Source organism: Tursiops truncatus, chromosome 1 (genome assembly GCF_011762595.2).
Source record: "Tursiops truncatus isolate mTurTru1 chromosome 1, mTurTru1.mat.Y, whole genome shotgun sequence".
In the NCBI taxonomy this organism is placed as follows: Eukaryota; Metazoa; Chordata; class Mammalia; order Artiodactyla; family Delphinidae; genus Tursiops; species Tursiops truncatus.
In genome coordinates this window covers 163,656,614-163,679,712 of record NC_047034.1, presented here as the reverse complement: position 1 = coordinate 163,679,712, position 23,099 = coordinate 163,656,614, and the positions used below count along the sequence as shown (strand labels likewise).

Below are 23,099 nucleotides of genomic sequence, written 5' to 3'. Positions count from 1 at the left end.
GAACATGAGAAGCCAAGGATATAAAAGGCTCCACCGGGTGAAAGGGGCCTGGGGGAAGGCCTTCTAGAGAAGGGGGACCCAGTGCCTTGAGATGAAGCACATGGTAGATAAGAAAACTGACAAATGGAAACACGCGTTTCCCTGCCCTTTGAGAATAAGCTGAGACTCAGCAGCTGCAACCAGGCAAGGAATATGACAAGGTCTGGGGCAGAGCAGCTCTTACCTGAAGGCTCCCAGGCCATGGGAGAAGATGATCAAGGGGTATCCAGAGTCCTTTGTCTTAAAGGGGCCATTCCAGCTAACAGGCAGGCGACAAGATCCTAGCAGAGACAAGGGCTATAGAATCTCCGGCTGAATGCGAAGGGCAGCCTGGGCACAGGTGTGATGAGGACATGTGGCCCTCCTCTCAGGAGAACCACCTTTTGCCCAAGCAGCCCAGGACAATCAATCACCTACTCTTTCCCCTTTTCTCCCCTAGGGAGCATAAACACAACAGAAAATGGGCAGATAAATCCAAAGGGGAGGTACTGAACAACTTACAGACTAAGTCCCTGAGATGCCAAGGCAGTGGGTAGAGTTCCTAACAGTGGGGCCTTTGGGGAAAGGGGATGATTCAATGTCATCTGACCCAGAAGAGGGAGGAGCTAGAGAGGCAACTGCAGGAGACAGTATGCTCCTTGGCAGTTAAGAATGTTTCTTTGATCTACACTATAGCTGGCACAGAGTGAAATTAATACGTGCTGGATAAATGAGTAATAGCCACCATCCATGGAACACATTCTATATCCCAAGCACTGCACTAGAGTACATGTTTTACATACGTCCCACACTATAACCCTGCAAAAGTATCAGATATTCAGACACAATTTAAGTAACTTGCCCAAGCCCCACAGTAAATGATAAAGTCTGGATTCGAATCCAAGACAGTCTAATTCTATAACCAAAGCTCTTATGTACATAATTCTCTCCACCTCTCCATACCACACTGGCTAATGGATGCCCCATTACAAAGGGGCTGGATAATGCAAACTGTAATGTACTGTGTCTGCCTTGGGATCTCCTAGGAACATAATCAAGCAGCTGGGAGAGGATCTTACCCACAACCATGTTGAACAGCAAACCTCCCCAGCGCTTATTAAACTTCAGGTAATCAGCCAGGCCAGTGCAGTACTCATAGCGGGGAATCCACAGGGGCTGCTCTGTGGTCTCTTCTGCCTCTTGGCAGGGGTAGAAGAGTCGAAAGAAGCTCCCCTGGAAGGAAGGAAAGAGAGCAGCAGCTCAGAGCAAGAAGCCCAAGCATGGCTAGATGTCCCAACAGACACATTCAGCAGGTGTTTGGGGCACCAGCAAAGCACCAAAACAGGGAAACTTTACCTTCAATTCATACACCTGAATTTTGTATTCAGAAAATCCAGAAAGAAGCGATTTTATGTTTAGCATACATGTAAGGCTTATGTCATTTCAAACAGCCAACTGTATTTTGAATTACGTCTGAGGGGTACTACAATATTCCCAATGCTTGAGATATCAAAAGATTTAAATCTGGCCCTGAGCCCAGGCCTGGAGGAGTCCCAGGAGCGAGGGATTAGCCCTCATGCTGAATGGGGTGGCATTGGTGTGTCACCCAGGACAATCCTCCAGGCTGACCCCTGGGAAGCAACAGCAGCACACTCATTTTACATGGGAGTAGGTGAGAGGTTACCAGGAAGTATGTGCCTCTCACAAGGGAGGGGGGAGTTCAAGGGCCAGCAGAGAATAACCTAGGAACCGATGGAGGGAAAGTCCCGAACCAAAGTACCAGAGGGAAATAGACGAAGGCAGGTGAGGAGAAAAAGGAGACTATCTTCCTACCCGGGTCAGGGAGTCAAAGGTCAATGGCACATGGTCCGCTGCTCTTCCTCTCATACACTCAGATTAAGATGAGATCCAAAACCTTTCCAGGATCAGGCATCTGCTCTCAAGACATCTGAGAGCTACCTTTGAAGCTAGAGGCCCCATTTCCTCTGAGCCAGAAAAAGAACCCATTATCTCTTGTCTATTGAGATGCTTCTAATTGGAAAGAGGAAGAAAAAGGTCAGGGAAAAGAGACCTAGGGGCTCTACACCCAAATCCAGACCAGCTCTAACTCAGTTTCCCCCCACCTGGAATTGCAGCATCAGACTCACTATCGATAAGTCCCGTGCAGACAGAAGCAGCGGAGACGTGCTGGAGACACTTACCTGGAGACTCTGACCCTCCATCACATCCCCACAGCCTACGAGGTGGGATCCCGTGACAGGTGGAAAGCCCACGGACTGGTTGACCCCCATTTCACCACCAGTTGAACTGAACAACGACTTGGGCCGTGGCTGAACTTGATGGCTGGAGGGTGGAACACAGAACAGCCTCTTGCTGGTTTCCTCTCAGCTTCCTGTTGCTTATTCATGTCATCTGCCACCCCTATCCACCCCTCCTTCCTGCCGGTGACTCAGTCCATCTTCCACATCATCCACTTTGCTACACTGCCTTTACTAAGGTTTAGGGGCTGCTTTTTCTGTTGTTGGTGGTAGAGAGGTAAGGAGATGGTCATGAAAAGGAAAGAGAACCTCCATACTCTTCAAAACCCACTAACAAGTGTTTATCTGATTATGTGCCCAGCACAGCAGTTACTGCTGCATGGACTATAACACAGACCTTGTCCTCATGAAGCTAAGAATAACAATTACTACCATCAATTATTTACTCTGTGTCAGCACTGAACTAAGCTTTTTACATACATTGCGTCATTTCATTCTCTCAATAACTGAGGGTTAGACCCTGTTTTACAGATGAGGAAACTAAGGCATGAAGAGGTTGAATAACTTGCCCAAGTCACACTGCTTCTAGGTGGCAAACTCGGGTCTGTCTAATCCAGACCTGAGCTCCTAACCCTCACTGATCCTGTTCATGGGGAGACTCAGTTACATATATACAAAATCACTGACCGAAACTATTAACTATAAAAGCACTTATGCTGGGCCTTGAAATATAAGGAAGATTTTAGAGGCAGGGGAGAAGGAAAGCATTTCTAGAAAGGACATAATGTAAGAGCAGAAAGGGGTAGAGATACAGAAGAGTATAATGTGGGCAGAAAATCAAACAGGAGCCTTCAACATGGCAGGTGTGCATGCTCTGACTAGAAAACATTCCTGTAACTTGGCTGCTTCTTAAATTGGGGTTAATGCCACTGCTCTCCGTCCCTCTTCAATCACATCATCACAGCAGCATCACGCTTACTCTGTGCCAGGAACTACACCAAGTGCTTTACATACATATATTATTTAATTAAATCCTTACAACAATCCTCTGGGATATGTATTGTTATTCCATCTTACAGATAAGGAAACTGATGCTTAATAAAGTTAGGTAATTTACCCAAGAACATATAGCTAGCAAAGCCAGAATTTGATCACGGGCAGTGTGGCTGTGACAGTGGAGAATGCGATCAAACTTCCTGATATCCACTCTACCCTGCCCTCCTACACAGAAGCCTACACAGAAGTGATTTGGGTGGGGCTGATACCTCACTAACTTCTAGAGTTGGGCCAATCATCCCTTGGCATCCCCATCAGTATCCGGATGAAGAGTGGGCTCATGACATAAGTTGGTCCAACCAGAGTAAAGCCCAGGACTTTGGTTTGATGGTTGAGGGTGGAAAAGTTCTTTCTTGTTTTGAGCTAGAGTGATGTGTGGATATGAAGCCTTGAACTGTTGCAGCCACTCTGCTACCTTGTGGATGAAGCTACTTGTGGAGGATGGCAGAGCTGAGAGAATCATAAAGAAATACAGTCATATTTGTGAAGACTGTAAGAATCTCTGGATTAGATTGTACCTGAAACCTGACCCAGTCCTAGACCTTCTAGTTACAAGAGCCAATAAATCCCCTTTTTTATTTAAACCAACTGGGTTTAGATTCTATTGCTTGAACCAAAAGCACCTAAACAGATACACTGAGTCCTGAGCCACATGTTCAGTCATTACATTATTCTGCTTTCTTTAAGATGCTCTGGGATGGATCAGAAAGTTCAGGTCAAAGCATGCCTGGGCAAGAAGAGAACTTAGAGATCATTTCTCCTCACAGTCATCCTCTGCACCACCACCCCCTCAGCCCAGTATATAAATGAGCTTTACTGATGAAGAAATCAAGGTTAAGAGGTTAAGCGAGCTGCTCAAGGTCACCAGAACTATTATAACACATAGGTCTCCTCACTGCCAACTTCCAATTGTCTGATCTAATGGAAAACCCCTGACAAGCAATAATACTAATGTCATTCTATTTAACTTTGGAAGATAATAAGTGATATTCTTTCTACTACAGACTTCTTCATTTTGTTTCTCTGAAGCAAATTTAAAAATAAACCTAATTCATTTTAAAATGAAGCTAAGCCCCTGAGGCAGTCAGTGGACTATCCAGCCAAAAGGAAGCTGAACGTGTGCTGCTTAGTCTCAGACCCTGACCTTTTCCCCTTGAAGGCAAATGTACAGAGGACCCACGGCGGGTTGGGAGGGGGCACAGGACACGACACCCACGTGACAATGAAGCAGCGGCAAGTTCTCACTGCCATAAAAGTGGGTCAGACAAAATACTGTGGGAGTTCCAAGAAGAAAGAGAGCTCCTTTAGCTTGGAAGTGGAGGGCAGGGGAAGATGGGAAGATTGACTTTCGAGTAGAAGAATGTGTGAGCAAAGGCACAGAGGTGAGAAAGCACACTTGAGAAACCTCGAGAAGTCTGTGATGGATGCAAGGTGAGAAAGGACGATGTGACCAGATTTGGAGGGTAGCAGTCCCTCAAGTGCTAGGCTAAGGAGTTGGAATCTACTCTGGAAATGAGGTCGTGGACACGGGAGATATGAAGTCTGAAAGACCCAAGTTTGAGGCCCAGCTCCTTCGCTGCCTAGCATTCTTACCTTGGGCAAGTTACCTGATCACTCTAAGCCTGATTCCCCATCTGTACAATGGGAATGCTACCCATCCTCATAAGGTTGCTATGGAGATAAAATGAAATAATGCATTTAAAGCACCTAGTATAGTACCTGGCTCTTAGGAAGTATCCAGGAAATATTTGTTGATTGTGTGAAAAGTAGAAACAATAGGATCTGGCAACTAAGTGGATCTGGGGAGTTATGGGAGAGGGAAGAGCCAAAGATGAGTCAGGTTTCAACACTGTGTGACCAGAATGATAGTAGCTTCTTACAGGAAGAGATGTTGGTCTTAATCAGAACAGAGAACACTACGTGAGATAGGAATCAGGATGAGAGCACTTGAGAACAACCAAACAGAAGGGAAGCACAACTCTCTGGCAGTCCTGGAAAGTTTCTGGGAAGGTCATCAACTAAATTAAACTTGGAAATAAATAAAAACTAAAGAAGCTAATTGGCCAGAGTGAGGCTAACATGAAAATGAATCTGCATTCCCTGGGCTCATACTGACTGATGCACAAGTAGAATGGGAAGATGGGAAAATCCAATCTGACTTGCAAATTTTGCCTAAGAAACATCCACACCGAGCATCCAGAGTTATTTCTAATAAATGCCATGGAATTCTCCAAGGAAATCAGCCCAGGTGTCTCTACCTTCTTTGGCTCACCTTATCTAAACAATTTGCGGTGGTGCCTGCCTAAAGGCCTCTCTACCCATCCAAACCTGTCCCAACCATCAAAGCCCAGTGAAATCTCTGGTCCTCTGTGAAGCTTTCCAAGTCCTTCCAACCTTCCCTCCTCTCAACTCTGAGTACTGTCTGCCTCCCTCACCTGATAACCGATCACAGGCTGCCTCAGGACAGCTCTTGAATTAGTACGTATTCTAGCAGTTTTCAATCAGTAACTTGCCTCCAATAAGTGGTCCACATAGAATCTAGATCAGAAGTTCCTGAAACTATTATCACAATCAACTGGAAAACTTTTCAAAACTATAGGTTTTAGGGCCCCCATTGCCAGAGGTCAATTAGTTTATAAAGCTTCCCAAGCTTTCTGATCCCCAAGGGTCAAGTACCTCTGGTGCAGATGGTACCCAGGATTTTTCTTTTATTCAGACGTGTGCATGCAGCAAGTATTTACTGAGTGTATATGGTATTCCAGCCCACCATTTTCATATTAATGAAATGATAATGACTGTGATACCACTTGGTTTAATCCCCATGGCCACCTAGAAGCATGTTCCTGCCAGTTACTAGGCTTAATGCAGTGCCCTCCATATAACTGGTCTCAACAGTCAGTTTATCCAATGAATGCTACTTAATTTTTTACACATGTATGCCTTATCTCTTCAGATATACTACAGAGGTAGACTGTGTTTTACATTTCTTTGGAGTCCAAACCATCTATCCTCATGCTTTCTCCACATAGTAGGGACCCCAAAAATGCTTGCTTTATTTGGCTTTGATTTAAACCCTCTCAATTCTTTAATCTCTGTCTTTTTGATCTAAAAATTAGGCTATATGGTATAGTGGGGGAAAAAAAGGCTTTGGTGACAGTCTGAACTCCACCTCCATCACTTAACTGGCTGTGTGACCTTGAGCAAGGGCCTTCAATTCTAAGCCTCTGATAACTTCTCCACATGGTAGAAATAATAAATCACTCATGAAGCTGCTGATGAGGATTGAATGAATGTATGTAAAGCACCTGACATATAGAAGGTACTATAACCATAACAAACTACATGACCTCTCTCAGCCTAAGTTCCCTGTAAGTAAAATGAGGACATTTCATAAGTGAAAATTAATAAGAAAAGTGATATTGCCTAGGGCCTGGTACATTTTAAGTGCTCATAAAATGCTAGGAATTAATTAACAATGCTATGTCTCTCTCTCCTCATACCCAGGTAAGCTTTTTTTTTTTCCGGGATTTTCGTGGTTTTCTGGATTAAACCCTTTGACAAAATGGTTTCTTTCCTCCTGGCCTTTTCGAGTCTGAGACATCCCTCCCAAAACCAGCGTCTACTAAACAGGCCCAGAAAAGCCCAGAGGGAACGGATAGGGCTTACACTGCAGCTGTCCATCTCCTGCTGGGGCCCCGTTTCCAGTGTTCAGGGACCACCCTTCGGCCAGCTGTGTGGACTTTTCATCACTGGCTATTTCAGGACAGAGTCCAAGACAAGCACTTCTCTGGGGCTTCCTTCCAGACAAAGCTCTCTGGAGTCTTAGAGCTCATTAGTCTGTGGTCTCTGGGGAAGTGAGGAACTAACACCCTGCTCTCAGAGAATGGAGACACCAAGTGCTCAGGGGCAGGTTTGAGCAACAAGGGGACAGAGCTATAAAAGGAGCCAAGATAAGAGTTTTTCAGAGCATTAATAATTATAGTAAAAATAATCTCTCGCTTGTGGAGGCTTTACAGTTTATAAAACACTTTCACACGTATTAGCTTATTGGCTCCACAACACTGCCTCAAGCTAAGACGGAGAGAGCAAGTGTCATCTCCATTTCGTATTATGGGTTGACTTCCAGTCCTGGGCACTTCCGTGGATTGTGAAAGAAGGAATGGCGACCCTTCTTTCACTAGTATGAAAACCAGGAAACTGAGGGTAAGAGTGAAGCACATAAAAAGTGTGGAGCACAAAGAAGGCCACGTTTCAGAGAGGTGATGCCGTGGGCTCGGGGTGGGGCTGTGGGCTCCGAACGAGAGAGCTCACCGTGGGATTCCAGGGGCGCCGGGAGTGAAAGAGCAAGATGATAGTGGGAGAATAAAGGGTGAGGGCGGATATTGGAGGTGTTTCAGTAGGAAACTGAAAAGATAAAGGACTAATGTGAATTAGTCTGGGATTAAGACGAGAAAGCCCCCCAAACCGACCTGGAATATGAGCAAGTCTTTACACCCCTCAGTCCAGAATAGAAGCTTTCTCCAATCAAACTTACCCAGTCAAGTTGACCTCTCAGAAGCAACCCAAATGGTCAACTCGACGGAAACGAGAAACTGCCCAGGAGCCAGTGGCCCTTTGGTAGTTGTAGTTTCTAGACTCGAAATTAGCGCTTAAAACCATTTCCCGCCTCTCTGTCCGGAACTATAACTTCCGAGGTGCACCGCGCAAGGTTGCACATTACGACCCGCCCCCCAGGACTACGATTCCCAGAGGTCTACACGGCCCCTCGTCTTGGTGTGAAACCGCCCAAGGCCCGGAATGCGGTGTGATTCCTCCCCCTGGTGGTCGAGGAGCCGCCACCACGATTACAAAGCCCGAGCGGAGGGTTACTGCTTATAGTCCCGGTTAGTAACCCTCCGCCTCACCGTTCCTCAAATAATTCCTGGGCGTGCCTGGAGATAACCTGGGCTTTGCTTTATTCTCAGGGCCGTGAGGAGGAGGTCTGGGCTTGTTTGGGGTTTTTTTTTTTTTTTTTTTTTTTGCGGTACGCGGGCTTCTCACTGTTGTGGCCTCTCCCGTTGCGGAGCAGAGGCTCCGGCCGCGCAGGCTCAGCGGCCATGGCTCACGGGCCCAGCCGTTCCGCAGCATGTGGGATCTTCCCGGACCAGGGCACGAACCCGTGTTCCCTGCATCAGCAGGCGGACTCTCAACCACTGCGCCAGCAGGGAAGCTCGTGAGCTTGTTTTGTGTTCTCCACATTGTGCTTCCAGTGAGAGTATAAGACTGATCATTCAAATTAAGGGTGCATTTCCCACCAACCTTACCTGTTCACACTTGTGGTATTCCATTGTCCTTCTTCAGAAACTCATGGCCAAGAACTGAGAGGAACCTGAGAGATTCCTCCCCGCCCCTCCGGCCCCAGCCTCTCCATCCATCCTCACTTTGCTGACACTATGCTGATTCTTAGGGACACACTGGTGAACAAGTTACTGTCGCTAACCTTGAAAGAATTCACAATCCAGCGGAGGATTCCGACAAATGAAGAATTACACGGTGATACGAGCTCTAATGGGGAAGACGCGAGGGGTTATAGGAGCCTTCTTGAAAGGCAGCACCTGCCCAGGCTTGGGAGAAATGGGATGGTGTCTTCAAGGTTTCTTGGAGATCTTAGAGAAATGTTAAAATTGAGAACTGAAGGAATAGGACTTAGCCAGGAGTACGGGGAGTATGAAGAATGTTTTACACTCTGGCTGGAGCACAGAGTGTGAGGGATGGGATACAGAGGCACACCTGAGGAGGGAGGCAGGACCACATCCTCAGGAGTCTTGTAAACTTCCATAAGAAAACTGGATCATCCTGGCAGCTCAAAAACCTTCAAAAGGGCTTCCCTGGTGGCACAGTGGTTGAGAGTCCACCTGCCGATGCAGGGGACACGGGTTCGTGCCCCTGTCCGGGAAGATCCCACATGCCGCGGAGAGGCTGGTCCCGTGAGCCATGGCAGCTGAGCCTGCGCATCCAGAGCCTGTGCTCCGCAACGGGAGAGGCCACAACAGTGAGAGGCCCGCGTACCACAAAAAAAAAACAAAAACAAAAACAAAAAACTTTCAAAGGCTTCCTACTACCTGCTGAATAAGGTCCCAACTTCTCAGCTTGGCATTCAAGGTCCTCCCCAAACTGCACCCCCCAACCCATCACCACGACGTGCTCTGAAGTGTTGCTCCTGGCGTCCTCTGACAGGAATCGCCTTTCTTCGGCCCTGCCCCGCCCCCAGCTACGGTCACCTCCTCACCAGTCTCAAGATGTAGCAGGTTCTCATTGTTACCTCCACACTTCTTTTTTTGCGGTACGGGGGCCTCTCACTGCCGTGGCCTCTCCCGTTGCGGAGCACAGGCTCCGGACGCGCAGGCTCAGCGGCCATGGCTCACGGGCCCAGCCACTCCGCGGCATGTGGGATCCTCCTGGACCGGGGCACGAACCCTTATCTCCTGCATCAGCAGACGGACTCTCAACCACTGCGCCACCAGGGAAGCCCATGCTTCAGGCTTCTTTAGACTCTCCTCTCCTCCTGACACTGTCACCACCACCATCCTTCCAGGAACTAAGATAAAGTCATCAGGAGAGAGTGATGGCAGCACCGCGTGTGGTAATCAAGCCCCAAATTTAATTAAAGCTGTGGTTGGTGGTGGTGACGGCAGAACATAAAAAGCTTAGTGCAGATCAGAGATGGTTCTCTGGCTTATTAATCAGTGCTCTGCAGCTGGCCCAGATTACCCAGGACTAACTAGAGTCCCTGGTCCTGAGAAGGACAGCTGGAGTTTGTTTCTCTGTCTCCTACTCCCAGACTAGGCCATACTGGGGACGTTTGCTGGCCAGCTAAGTTTTAAACTTCCCAGGGACAGGGATGTCACAGCCTCCTTTACCTCCTTTGTCACTGTTAGGAAGATCTACCTTGGGCCCAGACTCCTGTTGCAAAATAAAATACTTGAGTTCAATTGCATTCCATTCCAATCTAGTCTTTTGGGGGATAAACAACTGAAACGCTTTAAGTTTTCAGCAAGTGGTTGATTTTCCAGGCTTTCATTATAGATCCCATCCTCCAACAGTTCAAGGATCTCTTCTGGTTGGCTACCATCCCACTCCAGCCTTTACCTTGTTGCTAAGTTACTTTAAGTTGGCATATGAGTGACCAACTTTGGATTTCCTCTTCTCCCCACTACATGCTGAAGTTGGTGGACGACACTTTTTAAAATCCAACTATAATATGCATACAACAAAGTGTGTGAAGTGCACTAATACTAACTGTCCAGCTCAACCTTTTAAAAAAAAAACATTTGATATAGCCATCACCTAGTTTGAAATGTAGAACATTTCCAATGCTCCCAAAAGTTTGTCTCATGCCTCTTCTCTGTTTTCAATCACTCACCCCCCAAGAGGGAGCCACTGTTTTTTGTTTCCTGTCATCTCATTGGGACCCAGTTGGAGTCTGGGTGAATCCTCTTTTAACATCCTGTTAGCAGGTAGAGTGTATATGCTTAATAAAGATCAAGAACAATAACTGTCCTACTCTATTATTGTTACTATAATAACAGTAATAAGCACTAGAAATCAAGCAGTGAATAGAGAGATTAATTCCCTACCCACATGGTGCTTTCATTCTATTGAGGGGAGACAGATAATAAGCGAGCATATAACCAAGATAATTGCATGCCATTAAGTGCTCTAAAGGAAATAAGATGCTTTGATGGAGAATAAAAGGAGTGAGCTACTCTCAGTAGGATGGCCAAGGAAGGATTCTCTGAGGAGCTGGCATCTGAGCTGAGCCCAACCCACCACTGGGCTCAGCTGCCCTAATACCTCCCATTTCTTGATTATCTACTATGTGTCAGACATGTCATTAGCAACTTCCAAATCCTTTACCTCATTTAGTCCTCCTGGGAAGTATGTCATATTCTTTCTATTTTTCAGACAAGAAAACAGAGGCTCAAAGAGGTAGTAGCAGACAATGTGGATACCAGCCTCGTAGCCCCTCATCCCTTCTCTGAGCCCCCGTGTGTGGTGGTTTCCAGCAGCTGAGAGCCTCTGCACTCAAAGTCCCACTTGTGTCTGCTTCCTTGCCCGAGGGCTGTCTTAGGCATCTATGAACCAGGAAGGGAGAGGCATGTGCTACCCACCCCAAGGGCAACCTTCGGCCATGATGGAAGCTGATGACTCCCCATCCTTAGATAGGATGATTCTGAGGTGCATTTCACACTGTCTCTTGAGTTTCCATGGGGAGCTGAGCCCAGGGGCTCACAGCACTAAGCTGCACATTAGTGCTCCCCTGCCTGTGTCTTCTCCATGCTCTAACTTCTGCTTCTTGAAATCACCTCCCAAATAGACTACGAGCACCCAAGTCTCAGGGTCTGCTTTTGGGGGAACTCAAGCCACCCCCTTGCTCCAAGCACAGAAAAGTGCTTGGGGACATAACATTCTCGAACTGTGCCACGCCCTGTCACCCTCTATGCCTTTGCAAGTGCTGTCTCCTCTGCCGAAACATGTGTTGAATCCGTTGTGGTCCATCCAATGTCCATGACACTCCATCCCTGCCACCCTCCACCTGATGAACTCCAGCTGCTAGTGTCCAGCACTGGTAAGAATCATGTTTGTGCCAAGTGCTTGGCAAACCCTATCTCATTCAGTTGACACAGAGATTCTGAGACATCGGTAGTACCATTCCTGATTTGCAGGTCAGGAAACAGATTCACAGAGGCCAGGAGACCTACCCAGGTTTTATAGTTAAAAACTGGCAAAGCCAGGACAAAGGGAATTCCATGGAGGTCAAGTGGTTAGGACTCCGTGCTTCCACTGCAGGGGGCACAGGTTCGATCCCTGGCTGGGGAGCTAGGATCCCACAAGCCACGCAGCATGGCCGAAAAATTAATAAACAAAAATTTAAACCAGGACCAAAATGCAGATCTACATATTCTACTGCCTTAGCCCTTGGCTGGAGAGAAAGGATAGGAATCAGGGTGTCTAGAGTTGTTCCAGCATTTCCCCTCTCAGAGAGGGGCCTAAATAAATAGCTGAGGGATGCCACCCCACCCCGACCCCGAGGTAGTCACCAGAGCCTCAGCTGGGAGGAGCAGAGACTATAGAGCCCAGAGGAAGGAGGCCAGGTTGAGGGGGCTTCCTACAAACAAAGAGGCTAGACATTCTGCCCACCCACCCCTGGGAGGGGAAAACTGGTGAAGGCATTACTCTTTCTATTTTCTGGCTCCTTCCATGGCTTTGGGAGTTTACTTGGCCTTGGCAATGGCCTGCTTCTCAGAATCTCTCATCAAAAATGATTCTCGGAGGCTAGGCCAGTTCTGGGACACCAAGAAGCCAAGGGAGGCCTGAATTCCCACTCTTAATCTTCTCTTCCAGGCCCTCAGTCTTGTTATCAACAAGCCCATCAAATGCCTGGTAAAGGCCCACCAGCCTGCAGAACACAAGCTGGCTAGGTGGGTACCAAGTTCTCAAGGGAGGTTGGGGAAAATGGGGGTGTGGTGGGGTGGAACGCTTATCAACAATGCCATGTCATTCCCTGCTTAAAATCCTCCTCGGACTGCTGTCAGGCTCCATAACAAAAGCTGCAGTCCTTCCAGAAGTGCAGAAGACCTTCAAGGTCTGGACCAACTTCCTTCAGCCTGTCAGATTCACTCCTCCTTCTCATCCAAAGTGACAAGCTCGTCCCTAGACAGCCATGCACTCAGCCACCTCCATGCATTTGTTTGTGCTTTTTCCATTTTGCTTGTGCTGCGTCTTCCTGGTCTGCTCTCTGTCTAATCTTTCAAACCCAGCAGAGATGTCACTTTCTTTGGGAAATCCTTCCTGGCTGAATCCCCCTGTGCTTCCCTAACACTCACTGGCGTCCCCGTAACAGCACACATAACAATGCAGTGAAGTGACCTGTGTGCCTGTCTCCTCTGAACAGGACCATGGCTCCTTGAGGGCATGGATGCCATCTTATTCATCACTGTGGGCCTAGCACATCATCTGCCACAGTGGGTGTTGGTTAAAAGAATGAGCGAATAAGAGGCACCCAGAGCGGAGGCTGCAAACATGAATGCCTTCAGGGTCCAAGCAAGTCAGGTAAATTGGTGTAAGACAGTAGGGAGCAGGAGGGACTGTGGCAAACTTGACAGTGATTGGCTTGCCCAAAGGAATTCAAATTTGATTAAAGAACACAGGTGGGTAAAACCTGGCCTCTATTCAAAACAATAGTAATAATAATAGTTATTGTAAACTTACTCTGCAGCAGGAGATAAGGTGCAGTGGTTCAGAGTATAGGCTCTGAAAATGGGCTGCTGGATCTGAATCCCAGCTCTCCTGCCTGTTAGCTGTGAGACTTTGGTCATGTCCCTGAACTCTCTGAGCCTCAGTTTCCTCACTTGCAAAATGGAAATAATAATAATACCTACCTTATAGGGTTGTTGTGAGGATTCAAAGAGTGAATACATGAAAAGGACATAAAATGGTGCCTGGCACATAGAAAACACCCAAGAAGTGCTAGCTATCACTCTTCCCTGATGGTGAGTGCTCAGAGAAGGCCTCCCTGAGGAGGTGACATGTAAACTGAGCCCTGCATGTCAATAAGGAGCCACCCATGATGAGCTCTGAGAGAAGAATGTTCCAGGCAGAGGGGACAGCCAGGTGAAAGGTCCTAAGGGGGAAATGGCTTTGCTGGGTCTGGAGCACAGTGTCTGGGGAGGGGGGCAGGAGACAGTGTCTTGAGGGCAGGCAGGGCCCAGATCTTGGAGGGCCTTCTAAGCTGTGGAAAGAAGCCTGGATTTTGTTCTTGTGTGATGGAAGCCACTGGGGGAGTTTGTTTCAAAATATAGGTTTTATTATTATTTAGGTACAGTGAGGCCAACAGACCAGGAGACAACTGCCATTGGAAAGACAGTTCATTATACTCACAGAACCCAAGAGGAGGAGGCACACCATGCCACTGGGGCAGGGCGGGGTGGGGGGGGGCACATGGGGAAGCACCAGGGTTGGTCAGGAGGCAGAGGGAGGGAGGGGAAAACACAGGCAAGGGTCTTGATTGTGGTTTCCACGGGAGGAGTGCGTGAGGCCACAAGCAGTCTTAGAATTGGCTGGATTAATAATTTCAGTGGGCTCTGGGCATGAGGCTGTCTCCAGTTGCCTGGTACCTGACCCTGTGATGCATAAATCAGGAGAGTAGTGGCCCTGAGTGTGAGAACCCAGTAGAGGAGGTGATGGGGTATAGGCTCTGGACTGGGTAGTTTGCATTTGAAAGGCAAGCTCAAGGGTGAGTTTTTACTATCTATAGGAATTGGCTACCCTGGGAGGGACAGTCCCTCCAGGGTCAGCAAGGCCCTGGTGCGAAACATCAAAACACAGAAACTAAAAAGACATGGCTAATACAGAGTTACAGCCAAGGGGAGATGGGGTTTACATTTTAACAGGTCCTCTGGCTGCTGTGAGGAGACAGTGTTTTAGTGAGACAAGAGGAAAGCAGAGACCAGAGGCCGATGCAATGACCCAGGTGCAAAAGGATGGTGGCCTGGACTTTGGAGGGTGCAGGGGAGTGGGAGCCCGCTAACATCAGGGTCTGTATGGAGGCGGGGCTGCAGGACCTGATAGACAACCAATGAGGATGCCTTTAGGTTACAAGAGGCAATCGTAGCCCATCCTGATTTTATTTCTGGGGTTCACGCCTGTGTTTCCTTCCCCAGTTATGAACTGTACTATCTCACTCTTTTGATGTTAATGGCACAGTAAAGGGATTCTAGGAGATACTTCTGGATTAGAGATTGAAACAAAGTGTCCAACATAGTGCCTGGCACATAGTAAGTTCTCAACAAATCGATAGCCTTTTCTTCCTTGAGGGAAAGCAGAAAGCCCAGCAGATCTGATGTCAAACAGACTGCAGTTTGGTCCCAGCTCTATCACTCACTAGCTGGGTGGCCCTAGACAACTAATTTCACCTCTGCATCCCCCTTGCCTAGTCTGGAAGCAGAGATAAGAGTCCCTCGATCTTCTGGTGCTTGTAAGAATTAAATGAGGCGATGTATGTCAGGGGCTCCATCAATTACAGCAATAATTATCACATATTATGGAATGCCAGTCTAAGCCAGACTCCCGAGGTGGGGCCCAGACTCCAGAAAAATGGGTCTGAGGCCCCTTCAATGCCTCCTCGGGGCCCACCTCTGGGCCTGATCCCTGCCCCCAGCTCCCACCCCTCTGCTGAGCATCTCCTCAAAGAGCCAGCTGAAAGCTGTTTACTCCGCCAAGCAGCATCCCTGGGGAGGAAGGAGAGGACAAATAAATCTTCCTGCCTTGGCTTTGGAAAGCAGGCTGTCAATTACCTGGGGTTCCAAGCAGCCTGCCTGCTAGGTAAACATTTGCCAAGCTGGCCCCAATGATTAACCACTTGGCACCCAGGGCTGAGGTGGACGTGTCCAGGTATGGGCAGCTCTGGGAGGCTCCAGAAACTAGGGGAGACTGGGCATGGCTTCTGGAGCCTTCAGAGAGGGTCTAATTCAGGTGAAATATTCAGAAGGATGGCACAGAATGACTTCAGAACTAGGGTTAGAAATCGACTTTACTTGGCCTGTCCAAATCTGCTGTCCCCTAGCCCCTACCCTGAACCCTTGGCCCAGGAATACAGGCCCCAAAGGAACAGCCAGAGCTCAGAGCTCAGCCTGTGGTTTCCAGCAGGTGTCCTGTTTGTGAGGGGCTGGACCAGAGATGCCTGCTCACCTCAGTCTCCTCTGACTTTCTCCGGATAACAGAAACCCACCCTGCGGGGAGCAGAGGCCTGCTTCCCAGGGGAGGGGAGACCAGACCCTGGGCCAGGTCTAGGTGTGGCTGGTTAGAAGATAGCCTAGGGGTGGCTATAATTATTCACATGTGTGCATACCTGTAGAGTTTGCCAAGCACTTTCCCACCTGTTGTCTCATTCAAGGAGTTCCACAATAAACCTGTGAAGCAGGAAACAGCGTGCCCCTCCAACCTGTGATGCATTGGTTCAAATCCAGGTTCTGTTACTCCCTGGCTGTGAAGGCTTGGAGCAATCACTTCACCTCTCTGAACCTCATTAACCTCACAGGGGGTGAATAGCTGCCCTGGCAGTTTTGCTGTGAGGCTTAAATGAAATCATGGATATAAAGAGTTCAACAGGGACTTCCCTGGTGGCACAGTGGTTAAGAATCCACCTGCCAACGCAGGGGACACGGGTTCGATCCCTGGTCCGGGAAGATCTCACATGCCTCAGAGCAACTAAACCCGTGCACCACAACTACTGATCCCATGCACCACAACTACTGATCCCATGCACCACAACTACTGAAGCTCGCGCACCTAGAGCCCATGCTCTGCAACAAGAGAAGCTACTGCAATGAGAAGCCTGCGCACCACAAGGAAGAGTAGCCCCCGTTCACCGCAACTACAGAAAGCCCCCCGGCGCAGCAACAAAGACCCAACGCAGCCAAAAATAAATAAATAAAGAGCTCAACAGTGCCTGGCACGTGGTCAGCAAATCTGTAAGCCGCTCCCTCGAATTCCTCATTTTACAGAAGAGGAAAATGAGGCCCAGTGAGCTGTCAACTCTTAGTCTTCTAAATATTAAAAAAAAAAAAAAAAATTATTCTACAAATGCGTAGTGAGCACCTGTCAAAGTTGTACTTCGCTCATTCATGAGGAGACTCTCAGGATGACAAAGCTGGTTCAGAGGACTCATTGATAATAGTCAGCAAAGCACAGAGAAGGCTGAAATAAGACTGCTAGTCAGATTCCCAACTGGCAAATGCCCTATAGTGCATGCCTGTAATCTTCAGGGTGATCTCTACTGGTCAGAAATCATTTGTATCACTACTGGACAAAAATCCTTTGTATCTTATCTGTTTTCTACAAGTTAGCATCTTAGTTCTCAGGCTTATAAAATACCTGAATCCTAATACATAGGGAGTCACATGACCCCCGGGGGCTGCTAGAAGATGCCCCAATGGACAGACGAAGGTCAAGCAGTCGCCCCATTGCCTCACTTCCAAGTTCGTATACTTTTCCTTAACAAAGTCAAGTCTTGACAGGATGGGAAAGGGAAGGATTGACCTGCAACCTATATCAGGATTACTTCTGAGTAAGAATTCCAGACCTTTTTGCTCTGGAAAGCCTAGTCCTGCTACCATGTTAGGTTGAGAGTGAGAAATGGAAGGCCCAGAAAAAAGGATGTGACTTGTCCAAGGTCACAAGCTGTGCCTGGGGGAGAAGCAGAGGCCAGACCTGCTTTCCCCAACTCCCCTCCCCGGGTCCCCTGGGCTGCTCCTCTGGCCCTCCCCAAGCTGGGGTCCAGGTGTGAGTTGGCGCTATGGGCAGACAACTGCATCCTGCATCTGTCCGCTCTGCATGCTGGTGGTGCCTAGAGGGGCAGACTCACTTTAGCTGGAGCTGGACCGATATTGCAGGGCCCTGTGGGGATTCACCACAGTTTGGGGTTATCTGTGCTCCAGCAAGTGAGAGCTGAAACCCCAGAGTCTCCCGCAGCCTCCAGCCCCCGCTCTTGCTAATTCTGTAGTGAGACACCCAGATGGCTCAGAGAGGGAGGAAAAAACAGCAGCAGATAAGACGAAGCAGATGGGTTTCCACGGTGATTGCGTCCTGGAGCTCCGAGTGTGTTCTTTCTTCCAGAACAGAGATGGGGATGCAGCAGGAAGAACACAGGCACAGCAAGGAAAACCCAAGTCCTGGTCCCAATCTACCCAGATGGACAGCTTGATGCCCCTTGTGCAAGTCATCTCACTGCCCTGGGGCCTGAGGGGGGAGAAAGGACATCATTTGTTAGGTGTCTGAGGGTCAGGCATGGTGTTTTTTGTTTGTTAGTGTGTTTTTTAATTTATCTTATTTATTTTTGGCTGCACTGGGTCTTCGTTGCTGTGCACAGGCTTTCTCTAGTTGCAGCGTGCGGGGGCTACTCTTCGTTGAGGTGCACAGGCTTCTCATTGCGGTGGCTTCTCTTGTTGCAGAGCACGGGCTCTAGGCACGCGGGCTTCAGTAGTTGTGGCTCGCGGGCTCTAGGCACGCCAGCTCAGTAGCTGTGACAAAGGGGCTTAGTTGCTCCGCGGCATGTGGGATCTTCCCGGACCAGGGCTCGAACCCATGTCCCCTGCATTGGCAGGTGGATTCTCAACCACTGCGCCACCAGGGAAGTCACCCAGGCATGGTGTTTTGAATGCCAAACATTCACCATCTCACGTAATCCTCTTCCCAGCGAGCCTTTGAGGAAGGAGCTATTACCACCATTTACAGATGAAGAAGCAGAAGCACAGAGAGGTAAAGTCGCTTGCACGGGAACACAAGCTTGCTAAGTGCTCTTAACCACAGCACTATACAGGGCTCCAGGCCCCTTCCTCCTGGGAGACTAGATATAGTCCTTCTGGAGATTTCAGGCCAAACCCAGAGGAGGAAGGCCAGGAGGGAGGCAGACTCAGGGTGCAAAGAGGGAACACTTCAGATCAAACAGTGATGCTAGCGCCCATTTTCTACCTGGGCACCTTGGCCTGCATGACACCTGGCACTTCAGGCAGGAAGAAACCCCACGCTCAGGCAGCCCCCAGGCAGCGTGATGCCACCATAGCAATGAAACAAACACCGTAGTGCTCAGAGCTCCGGGATGCCGTCCAGAGCACCTCCTTATCCTCAAATCCACATAAAGGCCTTCTTCAACCTTGCCCTGCAGGAAGCAAGGCTTCTGCCTCATCCCAGAAGCCTCTGAACCAGGCGCCAGGCCTTCTCTTCCTCCTCCTCCTATTCACGGCTGTCCTCTCCTTCCTGCCCTTCCCGCTCCCCTCTCCCCAAAGTGTTGGCTTCTGTCCCATTGATCAGAGCCCAAGTATGGGACGGGAACTCCTGGAGGCTTTGATGAGCCCTAAAGAGCCCGATGGAGGCCCTGGAGCCCTTGGCAGAGCCCAGAGATGTACTTTTAGGATGAGCCCAGTGCAGTCCTGCCTGCCAGGATGCCCTGCCTCTTATTCCTCCATCCAAGGCCCAGGGCAACTCTGTGACTCACTTTTGGACAAGACTAGGCCCCGGCTGGCCCCCTGCAGACATGAAAGTAGGAGAGGCCTTGTGTAGAGATGCAAGTGTGGGTGTGCGCACGAGCCAGCCAGAGTGTTCAGGGCCAGCGGTGGGAGAGCTGGAACAGTATCAGGGTCCCCGCAAGCCCCTCACCAGCTGGCCTTGGCCTCCTAACCTCCCAACTTTGTCCATCATCCATTTATTCACTCATTCAACAAGCATTTCTTGGCCATTTATTATATGAATGCTGGAATTAAAAGTATGAATGGGGGCTTCCCTGGTGGCACAGTGGTTAAGAATCCGCCTGCCAATGCAGGGGACACGGGTTCAAGCCCTGGTCCGCGAAGATCCCACATGCCGCGGAGCAACTAAGCCCGTGCGCCACAACAACTGAGCCCGCGCTCTAGAGCCCGTGAGCCACATCTACTGAAGCCCGCGTGCCTAGAGCCTGTGCTCCGCAACAAGAAGCCACCACAGTGAGAAGCCGCGCACCGCAGCAGAGTAACCCCTGCTCGCCGCAACTAGAGAAAGCCCGTGTGCAGCAACGAAGACCCAATGCAGCCAAAAATTAATTAATTAATTAATTAATTAATTTTAAAAAAGGAAAAGATGAATGGAACACAACTCCTAGCCTAGAACAGAAGTCCTGACCTTCCTCCCCAAATTGGCTCCCCGCTCAGTTCATCTCAGTTGACAGGAGCTCCATCTTGCCTGTGGCTCACGCCCAACCTCACATCCAACCCGTCAGCAAATCTGTTGTTTTTCCCTGGCTCAAAATATATGCAGAAAATAATTATTTCTCACCCCTTTCACCCATGGTCCAAACCACCATCAGGGTTCACCTGCATGACTCACCTGGTCCAATGGGGCTCTCTGCTTCCGTCTCTGCTGCTGTATCAGCCTCTCAGCTGGAGTCCGAGCGGTGCTATGGAAACAAGGTTAGATCAGGCTTTGCGCAGGGCAGGCAGACTCCCCACCCAGAGCCTGTGCCCTGGCGGAATGACCTTCCCCTAGAAACATCCTCCGCTCACTCCCTCACCTCAAAGGTCAACTTTTCAGGGAGGCCTGCCTCTAACAGTTAACATTGCATTTAACATTGCAGGCCCTCCCCTCCTCCAGAGCATCATTGCCAAATATCAAGTGAGATATTTTACTTATCTGTTACGTTCATTGCTGATTTTCTCTCTCAGGAAAGGAAGTGCCACCAGATCACTCCCTGAGGACCCGGCTGGCCCACAGCAGTGGCACATTAAGTAGCTGTGGAATGAGTGAAAGAGTGACTTGTGGGGTGACCCGTAGGAAAAGCTGACCCTGCCTCCACTTCTGCCATTTCCTGTCTGTCCCCACACAGGCAGCTGCAGTGATGTCATTGCCTCAGACGCCTTTTATGGCCCCCTGGGTTAGCCAGCCCCTCTGAGCACTCCCACAGTCCCCCTTCCCTCGTCCTGTAATTGCTTGGTTACTGGTCTCTCTTTCCCTGGGACAGTGAGCCTGGGAGGGTGGGACTGTGCTTCTAGCTCAGGAGGTGGAATGGTGCAGAAGTTAAAGGAACGGATGGCCTGGGTCTAAATCCAGGCTGAGGTGTGGGGGGAATGAATCAAGTTACCTAAGCTCCCTGGGCCTCCATTTCCTCATCTGGAAAATGGGATAATAATAGTATCTCCCTCAAAGCCCTCACAAGAGAGGATTGAATAAGCTAATGCACTGGCACTCAGAGCCATGCGTGGCACATACTAAGTATAACATGAATGTTAGCTATTATTGTTCTTCAATACTGCATCCGCAGTGCCTGGCACAAAACCTGGCCCATATTTAGTGCTCATTAAGTATTTGCTGGATAAATGAACGCAGGAGTACAGGCACAGAGGATGAAGAAATGGCATGAGAACCTAGAGAAGCTCCGTAACGCAGCCGGAGGATAGCTAGGGAAACTTCCTACAGGAAGGGAGCCCTGGCTGATCCCCGTAGGGTGAGGAGGAGTTAGCAGAGGAAGGTGAAAGGCAGGAGCAGCACATGCAACGGCCCCTCTTCACGGGAGAGAACCCGATGTGCGCAGGAAAGTCGGCCCCTCACCTAGTGACTGACCCTGTAGAGCAAGGAGGTCAGATTCCCCCTCTGTTGGCCATTCTGAGGACTTTCTTGGGTGTATGAACTGTGCCCCACCCCAGACTGGCTGAGAGGATAACATTCCCACTGAGAGGATAACATTCCCATGGTAGCTCCCTCATCAGATCAGCGGCCCTCTGAGATCAGAGGAAGGCAAGAAGGCAGGAGGCTGCCACTTGTTGAGGGACACCCACAGGGTAGGCCTAGCTTTGACCAGGCTACTGTCTCATGGCAGATATTATTATTGCCTTCCTAGAGAAGAGGGGGCAGAGGCCCAACATCATCCAGCCAGTAAGAGGTGGAAGCAGAGTCCACTCCAGGTCTGCCGGGCTCGCTGTGGCTGCCTTCGTCAGACTGGGGCTTCTGGCAGGCAGAGTCTCTCTCTCTCATCATTTCAGCGATTCCTCAGTGGGTGACATCACCCATTCCTGACTTCCCTCATAGAGCACAGACCCAAGAACTGAGCAGGGGGGGAAACCCTCAGTGGGGTGTGGACTAATGGAGAGTCCGTTCACCCTCAGAAGGAACTCCCCATATGAACTGGAGTAAGCATCCGGTCCTACAGACCCTTCCCACAGAGCTCCAGGCAAGGGCTGACCTGTGCGCCTGAGTGTAAGGTGCCACGAACGGGCCTGAAAAAGCTGGAGCTGGAGCTGGATAGGACTGGTGGAGGGTGAGGGCGGGGCAGCTGAAGGAAGAGGGACCAATCCTGGGAATAGCTGGGAGCACCTTGCCCAGTACCAGCCCCCCAGCCCCTTGACACCTCACTTATCTCATCTGTTGATGGAAGGGGTTAAGTGGAGAGCCTGCCTACCAGCCAGGAGCGAATCCCGCATCTGTGGTGACCAGTGGCAAGCTCTAAGGACTCAGGTCAGGAGCTCCGGGTTCAAATCCCCACCCTGCCACTCCTTAGCTGGGTCACCTTATGAGATACCATCCCCTCTCTGAGCTTCACTTTCCTCATCCATAGGAAACACAACAGTGATAAACTTTGGCCTTGGAAGGTTGATGTGAGAATTCAGAGACAGAGGTTGTGAGAGCTCAAGGCCAACTGTGAGGTGTGGGCCCTGGGGGTTATTATTAATAGCAATCCAGAAAACGGGTTTGGAAGGGGTTAAGTGGAGACCTTGCCTCCCAGCCAGGAGCGAATCAGGGCTGGCAGGGGAGGAGCCAGGCTGCCGCTAGGAAAGAGATCTAGACTGGCCAGATGCTGCCCTGAGAGGGGACGCAAGACACCAGCGGGGCTTGGGGACCATGGGGCAGGGGCTTGGCACGGGGTCCCTGGCCTCTGCACCCTGATAGCTCCAAGCCAGAGGGTGCAGGACCAGCTACTAGCGTTGGAGGGAGGAGGGGCCGAGCCGCCTGAGCCAGGACAGTGGGAGGGTGGGAGAGGACCAGGACCCAGAGCCCTCCCAGTCCCCCAGGTAGGGGCCACTGGCTGCACTCAGGCCTTGACCTCAGCTGACTCTGAGAGCCCACATGGGATGCAGGGTCTAATTTAAGCACCAGCTGCAGGGCCTACAGCCCAGGAGTGCCTGCCAGTGGGCACAGGTGTGGCCAGGCTGCTCTGGGGCTGCTCAGGCAGGGGGAGGATAGGGGAGACCAGCCCTGCTTCCACCC

The 23,099-nt window shown here is 49.7% G+C and overlaps 2 protein-coding genes across 10 annotated transcripts in view; both read right to left on the bottom strand.

The window, feature by feature from the left end:
• PAFAH2 (platelet activating factor acetylhydrolase 2) overlaps nucleotides 1–20,236 on the bottom strand; it is a 54,980-nt gene extending 34,744 nt beyond the window's left edge. For 2 of the 6 annotated variants that reach the window (XM_073793835.1, XM_033840664.2), the window contains exons 1-4: nucleotides 17,737–17,857; nucleotides 2,220–2,361; nucleotides 1,098–1,251; nucleotides 224–320 (exon numbers count right to left, since the gene is read on the bottom strand). In XM_073793835.1, coding sequence (XP_073649936.1) covers nucleotides 224–320; nucleotides 1,098–1,251; nucleotides 2,220–2,309 — 341 coding nt within the window. In that variant the 5' untranslated portion in view covers nucleotides 2,310–2,361; nucleotides 17,737–17,857. The other 4 variants (XM_073793838.1, XM_073793825.1, XM_033840650.2 and 1 more) reach the window with 4 other exon arrangements.
• SLC30A2 (solute carrier family 30 member 2) overlaps nucleotides 9,926–23,099 on the bottom strand; it is a 36,785-nt gene continuing 23,611 nt past the window's right edge. For 2 of the 4 annotated variants that reach the window (XR_004522194.2, XM_033840626.2), the window contains one exon: nucleotides 20,305–20,630. Coding sequence is in view for 3 of the 4 variants with exons in the window: in XM_033840626.2 (XP_033696517.1) it covers nucleotides 20,623–20,630 (8 nt within the window). In the remaining variant the exon portion in view is untranslated. The other 2 variants (XM_033840605.2, XM_033840614.2) reach the window with 2 other exon arrangements.